We start from the raw sequence: 19283 nt of genomic DNA on the forward strand, positions 1-19283 counted from the left end.
CAATATCCCTTCCCTCATGGGTTTAAGAATATTGTCTTCACCACTTTCTCCGGGGAGACAAGGGAAGATGCAGCAACACACATGGCCCGTTTTAAGGTCCAATGCGGCCAATACGGGAATGATGATATGCTCAAACTCAAACTCTTCGGGACTTCTCTGTCCGGGGCTGCTTTCACCTGGTACTCCAGATTGAAGCCTGGGTCAATAGCAGATTGGCCCACTATGGAAAGACTCTTCCGAGAAACGTACGGCACGATTGAGCCTGAAGTTGGCCTCGACTCCCTCACACAGATGAGCCAGCAGAGCATGGAGTCCGGAGTTTCTTTCCTCCAACGCTTTAAGATCCAGCAAGCCAAGTGTGATTACCTGCTACCTGAGCAGGAAGCCATTAAGTTGGCTATTAGAGGTCTGGAGCACCGCCAGCGGTTGAAGCACCATGGAGAGCGCTTTAACTCCATGGGTGACCTGATTAACAAAGCCGGCAGCTACGTGCTAATCCTGAACGAGTTAGACGACAAAACAAATGCTTCCAAAGGAACTTACACACCAGGGAAGAACCGGATAGTGGGGAACATACAAACCGCTACTCATGATCCATATTATCAAAGACCTGAGGAAGTTCATACGGATCAGGACCTGGATGACATTGGCGCAGTAGAATTGACTGGCAAGCCATTAGCTCATAAGTTGAAGAACCTAAAGATGACACGTGAGCCAATCACCATCCAGTCCTTTGCATGGACCAAGCCGGAGTATGAGTCGTACACCTATGATGCTAAGAACGCCCATTGGGTCTTTAATGACCTGATAGAGGCGAGATATGTGCACCTGGATCATAAGATCCCGCCCAAGGAAGAGCTGAAGGATAAGAAGTACTGCTCCTTCCACAATGTTTACAATCATGACACCAAAGATTGTGTCAAGCTTCGAGACCAGCTGCAGACATGGCTGAACTCAGGCGAGCTAAAGATGAAAACACCGGGTAGTACGGCCTCATTGGTTGATATAGACCCTTTCCCGCCTGTAGTTGGCATGGTCGAGGTAAACTGGGCCAATCAGACCAAGGACGACGATCGACGCCGGGCACCTAAAAGGGGCCGCGAGGAAGGTGACGATGGTGCCCGCCGGCCACGTCGCCAATACACCTACAACGAAGATCTTGCACATGAGGTTTTAGACGATCTCATCGACGACGGGCTCGTCACAGTGGCCAGTTCCTTGCCTTACATCGAATATAAGGAGGGGCGCATTCACTGCAAGTTTCATAATAGCTGGGGGCACAGAACCAGCGAATGCCAGCAGCTTAGAGACCAGGTTCAAGACTGGCTCGACCTCGGGTATATTCGCTTTGAGAATAAGGGCGACTTCATGATCGCAACGGCTGACTTCGCGTGGCCTCGAGTCGGCCAGCGAAGAATCACACTAGACTTGTCACCAAATGCAGGTTTACGTGAACCGCCGGGCCGAAATCGCAAACGGCCGGCGAATAACTATACTGTCCCGAATAACCAGCAAGGGAGAGCAGACGACCCAGCTCGACAGTTGGTCACTAAACTCGAAACAGACCGCCCCTCCAGCAAAGATAAGGGCAAAGCAGTCATGAGGGACGATGGACCGTTCCCCGTTGAAGATCCCCAGCCTATGAATCCCAGGACTCGAGAAGAGTTGGAAAGGAGGATAGAGCGTCTCGAAACGTTCGTCTATACACATTGGGCAGAGGCGGTACCTTCATCCCCTGCCACAAGTGAGATGGACATGTCAGACTCCAGCGGTGAACGTCATAACAACGAGGCCTCGAGCCCTCATAAAGGCGTCCTAACCGACCCCTATATTCCCCCGACGTCCAAATCAACAATCAAGGATGGAGTCTGGTACACACAACAAGGGGGCAAGGCAGTTACCATCAGCAAGGCTAAGAAGCGAAAGCTCCAAAAGCGATACGGTAGTATCCTACGTGCCTTACGGGCTGTCGAAGAGGGCGCTGTACGCCCCTCACAGGTCGCACAGACGCCTGAGCGGATGTGGAGGGAAGCAGAGGGTTTGCGCGCATTCCTTCAAATGCCGCCTGTCACACCCCCAAGGATTTGCGAGCAGTTCAGCGACGAGCCTGCACCCAAAGCAAACGTCTTTTGCCGACTCGCGGTTCCACCAAAGTAGGATCCACAGCCTTCCAGGCGCAGGCCATCACCAGAACCTGAGAGAAGAAAGGATCCACAGCCTTTCAGGCACAGGCCATCACCAGAACCTGAAAGAAGAAGCGATCCACAGCCTGCTAGGCCCAAACCGTCACACAAAGCCTGAAAAGAGGAGGGATCAACAGCCTTCCAGGCATAGGCCGCCACCGGAGCCCGAGCGGAGAAAGACTCCGCCTACCGGTCCCAGGCGTAAGCTATTCACGACCCCGGACCCAGAGTCCAAACGCGAACCGTCTCAGCCCTCACGGCAACGGGAATGTCAAAATCTGGAGGCCAATATCAGAAGGGAGCCACCACCACCACACCAGCCTCGGGCACGATCTACCCCGGAGCCCGAGACTCGGATGGTTCCCCGATTATCCGCCCTACAACGGTTGAAAAAAGAAGACAACGATAAGGCTCCTCTGGCAACAGACAAACAACCAGCCAAGGACCATCAGCCTTCAACCAAGTCAGTATGGCGTCCGCGGCAACCCGAGGCTCAAGAGCCACCAATAGCCGCACAGGCGCCTTCCAGTCCTAACCTCGCCCAACAAATGGCCCAGCGTTTCCGCGAGAATTCAGAAGACGACGAGGCACATTCAGAACCTCGACTTGACCTAGAGGAAGACCGGGACGAAGAGCAGGCATAATCATTCACCTGTAATATGATCGAGGTCTTAGGATGGGATGCTGATGAAGGGTTTAGCAGCGAAGCAGACGCTTTCGCGGTGCTCGAAGGGGAACACGGGATCATTGACACTCCTCTGGTCCCAGTTCCTGAACAATTCTCCTTTCAAGTCGGAATGGTGTTCTTCATTTCGGAGAGATACGCTCTCCCACCAAACATAACCTGCAGTGCGGCGGATATTCCCGTCAGCAGCGAGGATGTCAGTAGCATACCCCCGCCATGCAGCAGCGAAATGGGCCCGGTTCCGGCACAGGCCGACGACGCCTCACAGGTGGAAATTACGAGCAGCATCAAACATAAGCAAACTCTAACCTTCTCCACACCAACTTTGGACATGGCCACTCACATGCGGCCACTGTATATCACGGCTGAAGTCGAAGGAAAAATGATCAACAAGGTCATGGTCGACACCGGCGCCGTGGTCATTGTTGTCACAACCCGTACCATAGGACTCCTAGACATCCCGCGCTCGATGATCCAAACCACGTCCTTAACAGTCAAGAACTTCACCGGGCAAGTGTCCAGAACCCTAGGCTTGCTATTCCTCCGGGTCAAGGTCGGGCCGGCGTCACGGGTTTACACCTTTTTCGTCGCCGAATGCGCTTCCTCTTACAGCATGATTCTTGGCCGAGATTGGATCCACAGAAGTTTTTGCGTGCCTTCCTCCATGCACCAAGAACTCATAATTTGGGACGCCGAGAATCGTGAAGCAGTCATCATCAAAGCCGACCCGCGGCCATTCTCTATCTCTGCCAACTTCAACGATGCCCGATATTATACTACAGACTTGGGTCCATTGGATGTTCAAGGCGTTGATAACAAGGGCCGCCCATATGGAATAACGACCTCCAATCTCACTCGATGGGGGCTTACCCAGGCGAAGGACGATTTGCAACGTCCTCACACCATCGCGAGTCCCACACCCCGTTCTGATGAATAGTGCCTTCTCAGAGGAGGCACACGAGGCTGGCGAGTCCTTGTGCGAAAGACTCCTTTCGTACTGGGCAGAACGCGAAGCCTACGACAAGGTCGCGACTATGGAATATGTAGATGAAGTGGTGGATTATTCCGATACCAAGGAGGAAGTTATTCACTTAGCTCCCGCCGCCTTGGACGACACACCACCTCAAGTCCGCGACCCCATTTCACAAGTTGACGTAGGGACTACAGAAAAGCCCTTACTTATTTCTATCAGTGCCAAGTTGGCGGAGGACGAAAAGGAAACCCTTCTTGCCCTGTTATGCGAGTACAGGGATTGCTTCGCCGACAAATACGAAGACATGCCCGGCCTGTCCCCGGTCTGCCACCGGTTACCAACTTATCCCGACCGACGTCCAGTACGGCAGGACGGCCGATTCATGCGAACTGAGACTCAGATCGTAGTCAAGGAAGAGATTGAAAGCATGCACCGATCGGGCATCATTCGCGTGGCAAAGTATAACGAGTGGCTGTCCAATGTTGTCCCCGTCCGCAAGAAAAATGGCAAGATGCGCGTCTGTGTTGATTACCGCGACCTAAACAACGCAACACCGAAGGATATATACCCCATGCCTGTGGCTGACCTACTCATTGATGCCGCTGCGGGGAGGTGTTATCATTTATGGATGGAACGGCCGGATACCATCAGATTCCCGTCGCTGAGGAGGATCGACACAAGACCGCTTTCCGCTGCCCTGGTTTTGCCGGCGCGTTCGAGTACGTTGTCATGCCTTTCGGACTTAAAAACGCGGGGGCAACGTACCAGCGCGCCATGAACCTCATCTTTCATGACATCTTGGCGAAGTTGATAGAAGTATACATCGACGATGTGGTAGTCAAAACCAAAACACGAGCAACCAACGTTGAAGACCTGCGGCAGGTGTTTACACGGATGCGCCGACACAACCTGAAGATGAACCCCGCCAAGTGTGTTTTCTTCGCGGAGGCCGGCGATTTCCTTGGTTTCCTAGTGCATCAAAGAGGCATCAAAATCCCAAAGGACAAGGCATAGGCGGTAATCACCGCTTTGCCCCCCACCACCAAAAAAGAGCTCCAACAGCTGCTCGGGCGAATCAACTTTCTCCGCCGTTTCATATCAAACGCGGCAGGGAAGGTCCAGCCTTTTTCACCCCTCCTCAAGCTCTAGGGGGCAACCGAGTTTGTCTGGGAACCACAACATCAACAGGCCTTCGATCGAATCAAGGACTACCTTACGAACCCACCAGTCCTGATCCCACCTCGCGACGGTACCCCGCTTAAACTTTATATCGCCGCTGCCGACTTGTCCATCGGCGGACTCCTGGCCCAAGACGATGTGAACGGGGTAGAACACGCTGTCTATTACCTTAGCAGGGTGTTAACTGAGTGTGAGACACGATACTCACATATGGAGAAGTTGTGTCTTGCCCTATATTTTGCAGGGTGCAAGCTGCGCCATTACATGCTTGCTTTTACCACGGTTGTGATCGCTCAATCCGACCTGGTCAAGTACATGCTCTCTCGCCCTATCTTGCGGGGACGCATCGGCAAGTGGATCTTAGCCATGTCTGAATTCTCGTTGCAATATGTTCCGCAAAAGGCAGTAAAAGGACAGGCAATAGCAGACTTTCTCGCTCATCACCCACTCTCAGAGCTCACGGCGTTTCGCGAGTTGGAATTCGCTACCGTGACACTCGCTCCATGGACCCTGTACTTTGATGGTTCGCGGACTGACACTGCAGCCGGAGCTGGGATAGCCATAGCCAATCCCGCCGGAGACCGCTTCTCCTACTCGTTCCAGCTCGATTTCAAGTGTACCAACAACCAGGCTGAGTACGAGGCGCTGATCATCGGCCTAGAGATTTTGTTGAATTTAGGAGTCCGCGAGGTTCAGATCTTTGGCGATTCTTTGTTGGTCGTTAATCAGCTGGTGGAAAAGTTTAAGTGCTTAAGCTCGTCAATTGAGCCATACCTGCGCAAGGCATTTGAGGTGTTGGATCGATTTGACGACGTCTACATCGAGCACATTCCACGCGAGTTCAATTTCGCCGCCAACGAGCTCGCCCAAGTAGCGTCCGGTCTCAGCCTGCGCGACGGCGTGCGCGAACGTTTGCTCAAAGTCGAACGCCGTACGCTTCCCTCTTTCATCGCTAGGGGGCAATTTCAGGCCTACACCCCCGAAGTTGCGGCCTTGGACCCTATCGACGAGGATTGGCGGCTACCATTTATCGCCTACCTCCAGAACCCCAACGACGCCGCTCACTCCAGACAAATACGTTTCCTCGCCTTAAACTTTGTTTTACGCAATGGCGAACTCCGGCGGCGTGGGGAAGACGGAAACGATTTCCGCTGCGTGTATGGGAACGAAGCTAAACGTATCATGCGCGAAGTCCATTGTGGGGTTTGCGGTTCGCACCAGGCCGGGCCCAAAATGCGATGGTTGATCCGTCGCTATGGGTACTACTGGCCAACCATTCTGAAAGACTGTATTGCCTTCGCCAAAGGTTGCCAAGACTGCCAGGCTCACGGACCAGTGCAACATATTCCCAACATCCCGTTGCAGCCTATCATTAAACCTTGGTCAGGTCGCGGTTGGGCGATAGATTTCGTTGGCATTATTCATCCCCATTCTTCTGAGCAGCATAAGTTCATTATCGTCGCCACCGATTTCTTTACCAAGTGGGTCGAGGCCGAACCACTCAAGGTTGCCTCCGCCAACTCGGTTCGCAACTTTATTTTCCGCAATATCATCTCTCGCTTTGGTATCCCGGAGTGCATCGTTACGGACAGGGGGGCAGCTTTCATGGCTGATTCAGTTGTTAAGTACTTAAACGACTACGGAATCAAGCTTCTCCACTCTACGCCATATTATGCACAGTCCAACGGCCAGGCGGAGGCTAGTAATTAGGTCATCCTTGGCATCCTCCGCAAGATGTTGGAGTTGAACCCGCGTGTCTGGCATGAGGAACTCTACCACACCTTGTGGGCTTACCGTACTTCAAAGCGTGGTCCGACGGATACCACCCCGTACGCTCTCATGTACGGTCATGATGCCGTCCTTCCCCTCGAGATCAATATAGCTTCACTCCGCGTTCAGGAACAACATCAACTACTTGGCGAGGATTATGTCCAAGCTATGTGGCAGGAGCTTGAAGATCTCGACGAGCACCGCGTCGCCGCTTTCAACAATCTCGTCCTCGAGAAACAACGCATCGTGCGTTCGTACGATAAAGTCACACGCGGACGGAGCTATGCTGAGGGCCAAACAGTGTAGCGCGCGGTACTCCCACTTGGGGAAAAAACCGACGGTCGGGGCAAGTAGTCCGCTCGATGGGAAGGCCCCTTTATTATTCATCGTATACTCCCCAAGGGGGCATACCACCTGCGCGACTTGGACGGCACCGTTCATCGCAATCCTATTAATGGCCGCTTCCTCAAGCGCCACATTGCAGGAGTTTGGGAACGCGAGGATCCTCCACCTCCCCCAGACCCCGTCACCACAGTCAATAGTGCTACGCGCCATCGCGTTCTCGCTCCGCCGCCTAGCACTAGGGGGCAATCCGGGATAGAAGACTGATAGAGTACGTTGTAACATACCAGCCTAAAAAGACCAGTATAAGATTGGGGCCTATTCCAGAGGCCCTAAAAAAAAAAAAAGATAACTCTATTTTTCTTCATTTTCTGTAAACGTGCAAAGTCTAAACGCAAAGGCCAGTACAAGATTGGGGCCTATTCCAGAGGCCCTAAAAAACAATAAATTCATTTATTTTGCCCTTTTTGGCGTTGTTTCAATACAAGTTTCGAACATCGGCTTTGCGGCCGAAGCAACTACATTGACAGAAATGTTGAAATTAGACTATGTTTACAAACAAAGGCATAGATCTGCAGATATTAGAAGCCTCAACCCGCATATCTTGCAGGGTTGAAGAAGAGACTGCCGCCGCATCCTTCGTTTAAAGTTGGCAAACGTCCCGCTTCTTTAGACCAGCACGAGCCTTGACACCGGCCCGGACCTAAGACAAATTGTTGGGAAGCTAGAGGTCCACTAGACCAGGGTCCCTCATGCTACCGGTCATGCCTAGAAGGTGCTTGAAAGGCACTGACCAAAACCTGAAGCGTAGGCGGATGCGGAGCCTCGAGAGCCTCACGTTTGGACAGAACAGCCGGTGCAAGGCAGAAGGTACCCAACCATTAGTTCGTCCAAACAAAAGCTTGACCTGAGAGTAGATTTTCAGAATCACTCCCGGCCTGAGAGTAGATTTTCAGAATCAGAAAAAACGAAGAGTGAAATGTGAGGTGGGGGCTTTGCTTTAAGAAGGGACAAGCAGATGTACAGAAGGGTATAAGAGCCCATGGCAAGGGGGCAAAGACTTAACTGATACTTCGCCCCGGCCAAGCGTTTCTTTTTATAGGCGAGAAGGGTGATTTTCCTTTCAACAGATGTCCTCCATGCAGCGATTTGCTCCGAGATATGAGCTTTGGAGATAAGGTCGGACGCGTTGTTCCATAATGACTACCCGCGTTCCAAGTGAGTAGTTGCATTGGAAACCCTCACCAAATCTTGGAAGAAGATTTTTTTCCTGAGAAGGCAGTTCGTACACAAGAGTTGACAAGAGCGGGAAAAAGTTGATTTAATAATAATATTATAAAGGTTCATACAAAGGGGGCAAAGCGCTGATCGGGCCTAAACCCGCCTAGAAGCCCTATACAAATCTATGAGAAGGCCTTCTAAGGCCAACTCTTCAACGTCTGCCTGGGCTTGGGCTTCGTCGGCAGCAGCAGCAGCCGAGTCCAAAGCTTCCTGGGTCTCTTCCGCGGCCTGCACACGGGTTTCTGCTTCTTCAGCTCGGGCCAAGTTCTGGCGAGCTTGAGCAAGCTGAGCTTGCAGCTCCGCTATCTGAGCCTCTAGGGCCTCCACTTGCCGAGCATAGACAGTGCATGGGTTCTCTGACGATGTCTCAAGGATTTCAGCGTCATCAAGCTCGGCTAAAAGGGCTGCCATCTGATCGTCTAAGGCTTGGCGGACTTTCTCGTGAGCAGCCGACTGGGCACCGACATCTTGAACTCGGCGAGCTTGCAGCTCGACAGCGTCGGTGAGTTCCAACACATGGTCTAGAGCAGGGTTGCTCCCAGCGAGGTGCCGAATCAGAGCTTCATGGGCTTCGCGGGCGCGCCTTACCAAGTCGAATACATTCATGTGGGGACCTTGGCGCAGTAACCCATGAAAGAAAGCCCGGGCCAGGCGAATGGGCTCTTAATCGGCAGGCGGGGTAATCCGGGCCCGAAGACGAGCGGTCCGGGTAGCCAAAGAAGAAGCCGCATCGCCAGATGTTCTCGTTGGGACCGGAGTGGTTGGTTCAACCTCTGCAACTGCCTCAATCTCTGGAACGGGCGGTGGGACCTCAAACCGAGTAGGGACTGTCGGTTCTTCGGTGGTCTGGGCCGCTGAGTCTGGTTGCAAAGGAGAGGGCTCAAGCACAGGTTGAAGGTCCTTTGGCGGAACCGCCGAGGGGGCAGCAAAATCAGAAAGCCGGGTGGCCTGGCCGAGATCTTCATCTTGAGCAGGAGCCGAGGTAGGCTCTGGAGGCGGGCCAGTTTCGCCTAGAGCGTCAGTTGGAGAAGGGGGTCGTACGGCGACTTCCTCTGTAACCATGGTTTGATCCCCGACGATTGGTTCCGGGATTGGGACTTCGACTATCGTTGTTGCTCCTTCAATGACAGCGAGGCGAGGTCGGATGCGGCGGCGAACCTGTCAAATACAAAGTTAGCAAATCGTTTGTTGGCTTTAATGAGTTTGGTTCGAAGAAAGGTCGCTTACCAAAGCGTGCTCTTGCCGATATCGTTCATCCTCTAGCAGCTCTTCTTCGTCCTCGACAGGGCGTTTCCGCGAGCCTTCGCCGCTTGTTGGCCGGGGAATAACGGGAGCAGTCTCACCGTCATGGTCCGCCGCAGGCTCCTCTTAAGCAGGTGCTTTCCCTTTGTCTCCGGCACCCTCAGGTCTTCTGATAGTTCTCCGGCGGGGGGGCAGACTGTAAAGATAGACAGGAAAGTTAGGAGGAAGCATTTCGTCGAGGTGGTAAAGGCGGTATAGAATTTACACAGTTAGTGGCATACCTCGGGTGCGGGATCGCGTTCTCGAATGACGATCCCCGTCGAGCGGCGAGTAGCGGGAACCGGTGGGAGCGCAGGCCTAGACCCTGTCGCAGCCTTTGAACCGCTCTCTTCACGGTCGCGCTGGGCATCAAGAATGACCCGGTCTGACTCGCCCAGAGTGTCGTACAGAGGGTAAAAGATGGCAGCAAAGACAGCATCATCTGGGAACCCCCAATGGTTGTCGGACAAGGATCGCCACCAAGAGAGATAAGCGGGGTCAACGCCCAGTGAAGGCTCAATCTCGAGCAAGTCAAGAGTGAGAGGGAAAATGTTCTGCAGCGGGGTGACCCGGTCGGACTCGCCAATCTTCCTCCAGGAGGTGTACTTGTTCACCGAATGGAATAGTGGATAGGGGATCCCTTGAAAGAAGGCAAGTTGTCTGGCGAAGTGGTTGGGGGCATACAGCTCAAAGCCTTATTCATCCTCGGCGAGCTGAAGGTCGCAGCATGAGGATGCTCTCATGAAGACGGTCTTGGCGTCTGAGTCCGAATCAGAGCGCGGGAAGAAGCCCGTCGATAAGACTTCAGGGTGGCGCCGGCGAACCATCATGTCTATGGTGGGAGGCGGTTCGAGTTGATTGTACAGGATGGAGAGGCTGGCGAAGAAGGATAGGGGAGTCCGGTTCGCAGCGTTCCTGCACACCGCGAAGCCAAGCAATTAGTCCTCGGGCAGGAATTCCAGCGGGGTTCGCCGGAAGAGCGGGAAGTACAGCTGCATCCATAAATCCAGGATCCACAGAGGGCCAGCAGAGAGATGGAAGGGTCTTAGGGACAGCATGTGCAGGGTCCGGTAGAGCGCGCCCAGTACGGGCTGCCCTAGCCCTACTTCGATCCCATTGTAGAGTGCCTTGGCCAGCTTGGTCCATTTCCCTGTAGGCTTGTGAGCACTGCCACAGAATGTGAATTTATCAAGCCAGTACTCAAGGAAAGCGATACCTCCTTCGTGTTGTTCTGCATGGCCGATGTAGAACTTCCTCCATACTCCATACGAGCCTTTCAAGGCGCGGCGGGCCCCCTGGTTGCAGGAGTGCGTAAACTCGGTCGATGCAAAGTCGCCTGGCGCATATGGCTTTGCATGAATCGGCAGCCCGGTGATGGCGAGGATGTCCAGTAGAGAAATGCCAATTTGCCCGAAAGGAAAATCGAAAGTGTTGGTGGCACTGTTCCATAAGCAGGCCGCGGCAGCAATGGGTGCTCGATCAGCATGAGGAGGCAGTGAGAAGCTCAAGGCAATGGCTTCGTTGATGCCGGTTGCTTTCCAGATCGCTTGGTCGGTCTGGAGGCGAGCCGTGTACCATGCCCGGTCCTCCGCGGTGACGCTAGGCCATTCCCTGACCCGGATATTTGTATGAGAGCGGGCTTGGTGGAACCATAAGGCGAAGTTTCCCGGTTCGCGACGCTGGGCAAGGATTGGTCGGCGCACGAAGGCGGTATAGTGGTTCAGATCAGCGGCGGACGGAGGTTGTGAAGGAGTCGGACCGAGCAGGGCTGCCCCTGTTTCAAGGAAATAGATGGGTGTTCCTTGAGGAGGGTTGTTGGCAAAACGGCGGGCAAGGCCGGTCGACCAAGAGCTCGCCGCCGTGAGGTTAAGGTTTGGATCGTTAGCGGTTGGTTTGGGAGCCATTGTTTCTGGGCGGAGTGAGTCCGGTGGTGAAGTTCTGTTGGTTGCAGAAGAAAGGGAAAAGCTTGGTTGGAAAGCGATGGTGAGACGTGGGGACCCGCATCGAGGTTTATAAAGGAGACGGACCGTAACGTCTTTTCAATCAGTAGCCGTAATGAGGAGACGCGATGACGACCGAAACGTCAGCACATTTCAAATTTCAAACAGTCACAATGATGAAGGGAGGCGATGATGCCGAAACGTCAGCACCTTTTGAATTACGAATTCCCGTAAATGGCTCATTTAGGCCTTTTCGTTTATCCGTTGCGAAATGGATTAAGCTCAAGGCCTAGGGGGCAATGTTTGAGCCCAGTGGGTATTTTTGGTCCAAGACTCGGGGTACGTTTTGGATAACATTTGGGCCAGTACCTGTGGCCCTTTTTTAATGCGAAGCCCACGAATGGTGGCGAAGTCTGGCAACACACAAGCTGGAGTTTTGCAAAGATTCCGATACCCCGCGGGATTCGATGTCCTCGCGGGATCCTTTGTTTCAGTTCGTGTAGGATTCTACAGGGCATGGCGAGGTAGAGTTGGAAAAGGACTGTAGTACTCCGCGGGATAGGATCGCTTAGTGTTCGAGTTCGCGTACGACGCTACAGTAAGATGATGCGGGGCTGTGAGCGAGGTCTAGGCGAGGTCTGTTCTGGACACGTGTTGCACGGATCGCGCGGCTCGCGAGCTGGTCGTATCCTTGTGGAATTCTAATTGCTGAGTCCGAATGGATTGTGATTAGGTCTATGCGAATTGCTATATAAGGGAGCTAGACACAAATCAAAGAGACACAATCAATCATACAAAACAACTGCAAATCTTCGAGCATCCTCGAAACCCTAAGTTTTAAGTGCACCTCGCCTTAGATCTCAAAGCCCGTCTGGACTAGCCTCTCCTTCCTAATTGTTGCTCTGCTCGCTTCGAACAGTGAGTATTGATTCACAGGTGACTAGATAGTTTGCTCGTAATTCCTCGCCCGCGAGGTGACACCGGAGCTCTACTTCGCCTGATTAGAAGTCAAGAACGCGCACCGTTCTCGTTCCGCGTCCACGCGGTGGCACGCCCTGCAAACCCTAATTTACTTTTGGTAGCACAAGTTACCTCTCTACCCCTGTTAAGGATCGTGGCCAAAACAGAAGTTCAACAAGTTCGTTTTCCATTCATATGCTTCATGGTCTCTGTATATTTGTTCTCTCATTCTTCTGTAATCTTCTTCCTCTTCACACCTAGTACTTTTCAGTCTAAATTTATAAAAATTTGGGTTTTCCCTCTCTTTTTTGCTTGTGTACACAGATTCCCACAGTGAGTGAAAAAGAGGCATTTTGCAGGTCCTAGCTTTCACTATATCATGTACAGAAGTTTACTATTTAGAGGTGCCTTCTGTACGTGCCTGTATCCTTTAGTGGTAAACAGATAAGATCTGGACCAATTGATAATTGATAGGCTTTGTCACCTCATTCACTCACTTCTGAATTGAAAGGATTGAAATGAAAACTCAGAGCTTGAAACTGGCCATGTGCCATTTGTTTCCAAATTTTGAGTGCAGAAGCAGCAGCAGTAGCCCTACCTCTGCTGCCTAGTGTGTGCAACTTAATGCTTCTACAGCAAGGCATGAATAATAGTAGCAGAACTGCAGAACTATGCAGAATTTCAAAAAGATGTTATTTTCATACAATAAAATTGGATCCAGTACCCATTATTGTCTGTTTTATACTAGGGACGTTTATACTAGATGTTTTAGGGGTTTTTTAGTTCAAAATTATGATGGTTTGTCTTGTCTTGACTGGAAGATCCTTGAGTTCCCTACAATGGACATACGAAATAACTAGTTGCATTTGGATATTAGTTTGGCTTTGCACACCCTTTTCTTTTATGGATACTCTGTAGGGTGCTTTTCATAATTCACTATTTACTTTCTTTCTTTAGTTCATTGTTTGTCCCAAGTTATACAAGGGCCAAAGGCCAAAGCAAACAAAAGATTTCTCTCCATTTTCTTGCTTGGCAAAAAAGCTCCTTTATGTAAAGAAGCCACTAGGGTAGTAGGGTATGTTTTGAATGAGAGTTGGGACTTATGAGGCCCAATTTTTTTTAGAAAAGAGGCTATTCTTGTGGCCAAATAAAGGGAAAATTATATTATACCGGATGACATATTACGCAATATGTTTTGAAGAAAAAAAATTTCAAAACAAAACACCCAACTGTCCTGTGCAAAGCAAGTGCTTTTATTTGTATCAGTGTAGCAGACAAGTCCCGAAAAAAGAACATAAACTTCCTGTTCTGCAATTTTCATGTTTGTGAAAATCTGCCTATGAATCCAGTCCTTGAATGAATAAGTTAATGCGAGGAACATGTAGAGCAAGTTCTCTGAATATTTTGGGTTTTAGTTGATATTCGATCCTGGAGCTTCTCCTCTGTTTTTCCTGGGCCAAAGAGGAAAATCTCCATATTCTTAACCGAAAGAGATATGATAAATGTTTGAGCTGACATCATGACAGAAGATATGACTTTCTTGATGTTCATACCGCTTGTTGCTCAAAACCTCGTGAAGTTGTAGTTAAAAGTTTTTGGGGCTTGTGGCCCTAGCCTCACATCTTCTATACCAAAAGGGAAGAAAAATTTGACAGTTCAATAAATAATTTCCAATAACATTTCTATCAAATTGTTCATATCAAAGTTCTTATTGATATGGCTAATTGGCTATTGAGGGGGTGGATCTGTTACATAGCAGCCCATTTTGATGAGATATGGACCAACAATCCCCACTTTGATAAACCTCCTTTCTGCTAACACTGATGCCCTTAATATGCCTCTCACCTTTTAGCCTCTGACTTAAATCTATTGCTACTTCTGCTTCTAAATTTTATGAAATAAAAACCCAGTTACTATTCGACCTTCATTATCACTCATTCACTTACTAGTCGAGTACTCGAGTTATACTACGGTTGATTTACAATCTTCTCTAGCTTTCATTGATGTTGATAGTTTAGTGTTTGATTATTGCGAAACACGGAAACAGTCATCTGAATTCAAAGTCATCATACGGCTGCTCTTGATTCTTAAACATGTTTCGAGTGGGAATTTTTTCAATATATGTCATTAGAATTCAGCCACAAAGTCTGTTGCCATTCTTTCAATCTACTTCAAGAGTACGAACAGTATGAATATATTAGAAAACACATAAAGCTTTATGTATAACAAGTGTTCCTCAATCATTATTAGTATATCGTTTACATATACCACACAGTACTCGAAACCAATTATGGTTTGAAAACTAGCTAGTTGCTCTCAAGGCGGAGGGCAGATTTGGAGCGCCTAAAAGCTGTCTAAACGGGCTGGGTGGTCTTGTTTTAGAACATTGTTCAAACCACACAAGTAAGCCTAAGTTTTTAGTCAGCAATGCTTCGATAACAACTGCTTTCGCATTGAATCTGTAATTTTGGATAGCAAGTAAATTGATTAGTTTATCTTACTTGTTTATCTTTTATCAGGTAGCATGTAATCGATCCGTTACATGTTAACCACCATTAACTGTTACCATGCAGATACCCATTATATTACCCTAAACACATCTTAGTTCCAGTAAGCCAACTTTTTATTCATCAACCCTTCGATAACAACTGCTCATCAGAAAAAGGAGTCAAGCTAGGATTCCAAATAAACACGTGTGCCAGTGATTGGTATAGAATTTTCAGAAGTTTCATAGTTAATGGTATATATGCAAGAGCTAATTATATTTGTTAGTCTTCGCTAATAGTTTGTATAGTTAAACAACCCCTCGAAGATTCTCCCGACACTGGTGCAATACATTGTGCAAATTAAACACATCGAGCTAGTAATAGCGGCATCAACACTTCAATATCCAACACCACGTATTGGAACATAACCTGTCATATATTACATGGATCAATTTTTACTAAATTGATTGATTGAACTCATTGAAGTACTATTTCTAAAAGTTCCCATTCAATATTTTCATATCTTCTAGCAAGTTTCAATCATTTTGTTCAAGTTTTCACTGGTTCTGCACTTCGCTCTAGAAATTTGGAATGCCCAAGTCTTACATCCATTTCTATGTTTCACCCATAACTAGAACATATGAGTTTTGGTCAAACGGTTTTCGTTCTTTGATCTTCCATAACCAAAGCTGCTTACATGAACTGATGAACGAGATGGAGAACTTCAAAGGTCCTACGCGGCCTTTTATTCCTTCCAGAGAAGGAGTACTACATATTCTGATAAGCTAGTTTGCGTGACTCAGATTTCATTCCAGTCGTGTAATACTAATAACATAGAAACGAAAATGCTGCACAAATTGACTGTTTCTTTGGAGTTTGGTCACCTTCATTTCCCAACTAATTGAAAGGAAAAAACAAAAACATGTTTGTTTCCCTTATTATAGGAGCACGAGTATGTGATAGCGATTATTACGAACAATCTTTGTCATCCATATGTCATTGCTTACAAAAATGACCACATATAATAAGTTTGGAAAGAGATTTGAGTGGCTGCTGCTACTTGATATATAAATATATATATATAGAGAGATTTTCTCAGCTGCGGACGTCTGCACCGATTTTTTGGTGCGGATTTCCATTTTTACACCACTTTCCGATCGAATTTCCTCAAACTTCCTTCTAGACATATCTAGATCATCTTGTGTAGATCATCTCTGCAAAATTTCAGCCAATTTGGTGATCGTTAAGGCCCTCAAAATCGAAAAACAAATCTGACGGACTGAATTCTGTCCGATTCAGGTATATAACAGAAAAACGCAAGTTTAGGGTTTAGGGTTTAGGGTTTAGGGTTTAATGATCAGGTATATTTAAGTTAATTTGGTGATCATTAAGGCTCTTGCGTTTTTCTGCCTTTTCTCCCACTTAGCTTACTGCTAGACTAATTGTGTTTTAAGTTAATGTACGAAATGAGATCAATAATATCGACTTCAGTTATGTATTTCATGCATGCATGAGCGTTAGTAGTAACATCGACAAGGCTTCCCATGAAACTATGGCTCCGCAAATTGTCAAAGATTATGCTGATCTTGATCAGAGGTTAGTATATGAACAATTTGTTCTGGTGTGTACGGAATCATCTGTGAAGGGAATAAGTTACTTGCGCCGATATATGTACGTATATACTAGCTAGCCATTAATTATTGAAGAGCTTCTCGATAGATGAAGGACAAGCACTTCTAAAATTATATATACTGAAATGATTTGAAGAAGATTTGGATCTTAGTCTTAAACATATTATGCAGATGCTTCATGCTTGGGTGACAATTCAACACTCACATGCTTCTTTTGTATCCATACTTAATTAACAAAAACAATTACAAGCAAAAACACATTGCTAAATCTAGATTTCTAAATGCATTTATCTGAAAACTATTGATTCGATCTTGCAATATATCAATAAGTAAATTGAAATCATGTAATTACGATTTGATCATTAATTAGTACTTAGTAGCTTTATGAAAACAAGTCGTCCAACATGTTTGCTCATCAGATCATTAGAGTTAGATTACTAGTTTCATATTTTGGAGAGAAATGGTGTGCAAATGGACGCCCTAAGAAATGATAAACCATTAAACCTAGTTTGCCGGTTCAGACGTGGTTTGGTTAGAAAGAAAATTGTTGTAATTTGATATGGGCGGCATATAAATCACGGGGTTGTCTATGGTACTAGGGTGTCTATAATTAGCACCCTGATTCTGCATTTTTGAGGCAAACATAAAATTAAGTTACCATCCTCATGCTAGCTAAGTATAACTTTCATGTTCAACAACACTACAACAGCGGTGAGAACGTGCATAGTAGCTTGGCATCTTTCAAGTACAGGTGATGAAACTGATAAACAAACGATTCACGAGAGGTGGCTTACCGATCATACAAAGAACTTGTTTTACATATTGTATATGTTGGAAATGTTCATACAGTTATTAGATTGAAATTCAAGAATTGACATCTTAATTATATTTTATTTATGCTTGCATATCAGTAATTTTTCCTTTCACAGTACTCCACGTACCTCTTTGACTGACATTTAAAATGAAACTGAACTAGTTCATATATATGCATTCTCGAGCGGCTAGCTTACCAAGTGCAGTAACAACGCTACCGTTTGTTTATATTATCAAACACACAATCCTACTCAAGCAGAGGATTAGTAAGATCGAGTCTAAGATAGATCAATAGAGCTCTGTTTTCTTTTTTCTTTTCATGCACTATCACAATCATTGAGCTATTCACAAATAATCGATCTGGTCAAATATTGAAAGAAGAAGAAAGAGTGTGCACGTGTATCAATTCATCAAAGGGTCCTTGATGTATAGTAAAAGGGCGGCTGGTCCACCTTTTTCTACACCTTTTTTTTTTTTTTCTTAAGCAGGCAAGTAGTTTATCCTCTTTCCTATCTCCCTCTTAATCCAAACACCATATTCTAGTAATTAAATCCTACTTAACTATCATTGTACCAATGACTAACTCAAAAGTAAATGTGGAAGATCTACAGGTTACAAGTGGTCGAGCTTGTAAGAATTTAGGTATGAAAACTCTATACTCATGTTCAAATCTCGTCGACGTTGATTCTTAAATCACAATATATTATTGATGGTTAGAGAGAAGGAAGCATTTTAACATGATCTAATGACACAAAGTAATCCGGACCGACTAAGTATTTGAAGAAACCATGTTTTATCAACCAAAAATAAAAAAGAAAGCTCACATGTGACGGAGCACAAGCAGAAGCACAAGCATAATCTTCCTAGTATCTTTATAGTATACTATGGATTGTTTAGAGATCTATTAAGTACAAAGCATACACTTTGTCACTACATAGTTGTAATTTACATATCATAATTAAAGCATTGATGTTTATTATATTAAAACAAAAATAAGTTTTGATAAATTAAAACAACAAACATGACTTTAGAGACACGCTGTATAAAATTACGGGAATTATACAGCTTAAAAGTTGAAAAACTTAGAGTAACTCAGTGTCACGATTACATTTTGTTTATGTTTTCCACCGCTGAAGAGATGTTGATGTTGATCGTGTTGAAGTCAAACTCATTTTTGATGGTAAACACGATTTCAATTTTAATTGTTCCTTTAGCTAAAGGTGTGCAAGAAATTGACAAAAGCATTTTAGGTATGACCTGACCTAATATAAAAATAGTTCTAGTTTTATAACAAATATAAAAATGGTCAAACAAAAAGATTTGACCACATGTATTACTTACCTACATGCGTCACACTAAAAACACCGCCGACGGCTCAAGACAAAACCGCACCTTTGAAACCCCTTCTTCTCTTCTTCTTCCCAACGGCTTCGCTTCTAGGTCGTTGCCTTTCTTTACTTCCCACTCCTATTCCCCTCACCCCAACTATATATATAGATATGTAAAACTAATAGCATATTCACAACTCCCACATCTCAAACTTCAGCTCATCTCCCTCGCAAAACCTCTAGCTAGATCCACTACAATGGAAGCTGCTTACTCTTCATCCTCTTCAATCACCTCCAAGCAAGCACCACTGCCTTACCACCACTCCTCACTCCACTCCGTCAAGAAAAACTCAGCCAAACCGTGGCGGAAGCCGGCAGTAGCGCCACTCCCTCCGACTCCTCCCCGAGTCTACAAAGTCGACCCCATCAAC

At 47.3% G+C, this 19283-nt stretch overlaps 1 protein-coding gene across 1 annotated transcript; it reads left to right on the forward strand.

The window, feature by feature from the left end:
• Window positions 1–3902: 3902 nt before the first annotated feature.
• Window positions 3903–6730, forward strand: LOC101296525. Its single transcript, XM_004289312.1, has 2 exons — window positions 3903–4560; window positions 5265–6730. The coding sequence occupies exons 1-2, from the start codon at window positions 3903–3905 to the stop codon at window positions 6728–6730; spliced, it is 2124 nt and encodes a 707-aa protein (XP_004289360.1).
• The last annotated feature ends 12553 nt before the right edge of the window (window positions 6731–19283 follow it).

Source organism: Fragaria vesca, linkage group LG1 (genome assembly GCF_000184155.1).
Source record: "Fragaria vesca subsp. vesca linkage group LG1, FraVesHawaii_1.0, whole genome shotgun sequence".
NCBI lineage: Eukaryota > Viridiplantae > Streptophyta > Magnoliopsida > Rosales > Rosaceae > Fragaria > Fragaria vesca.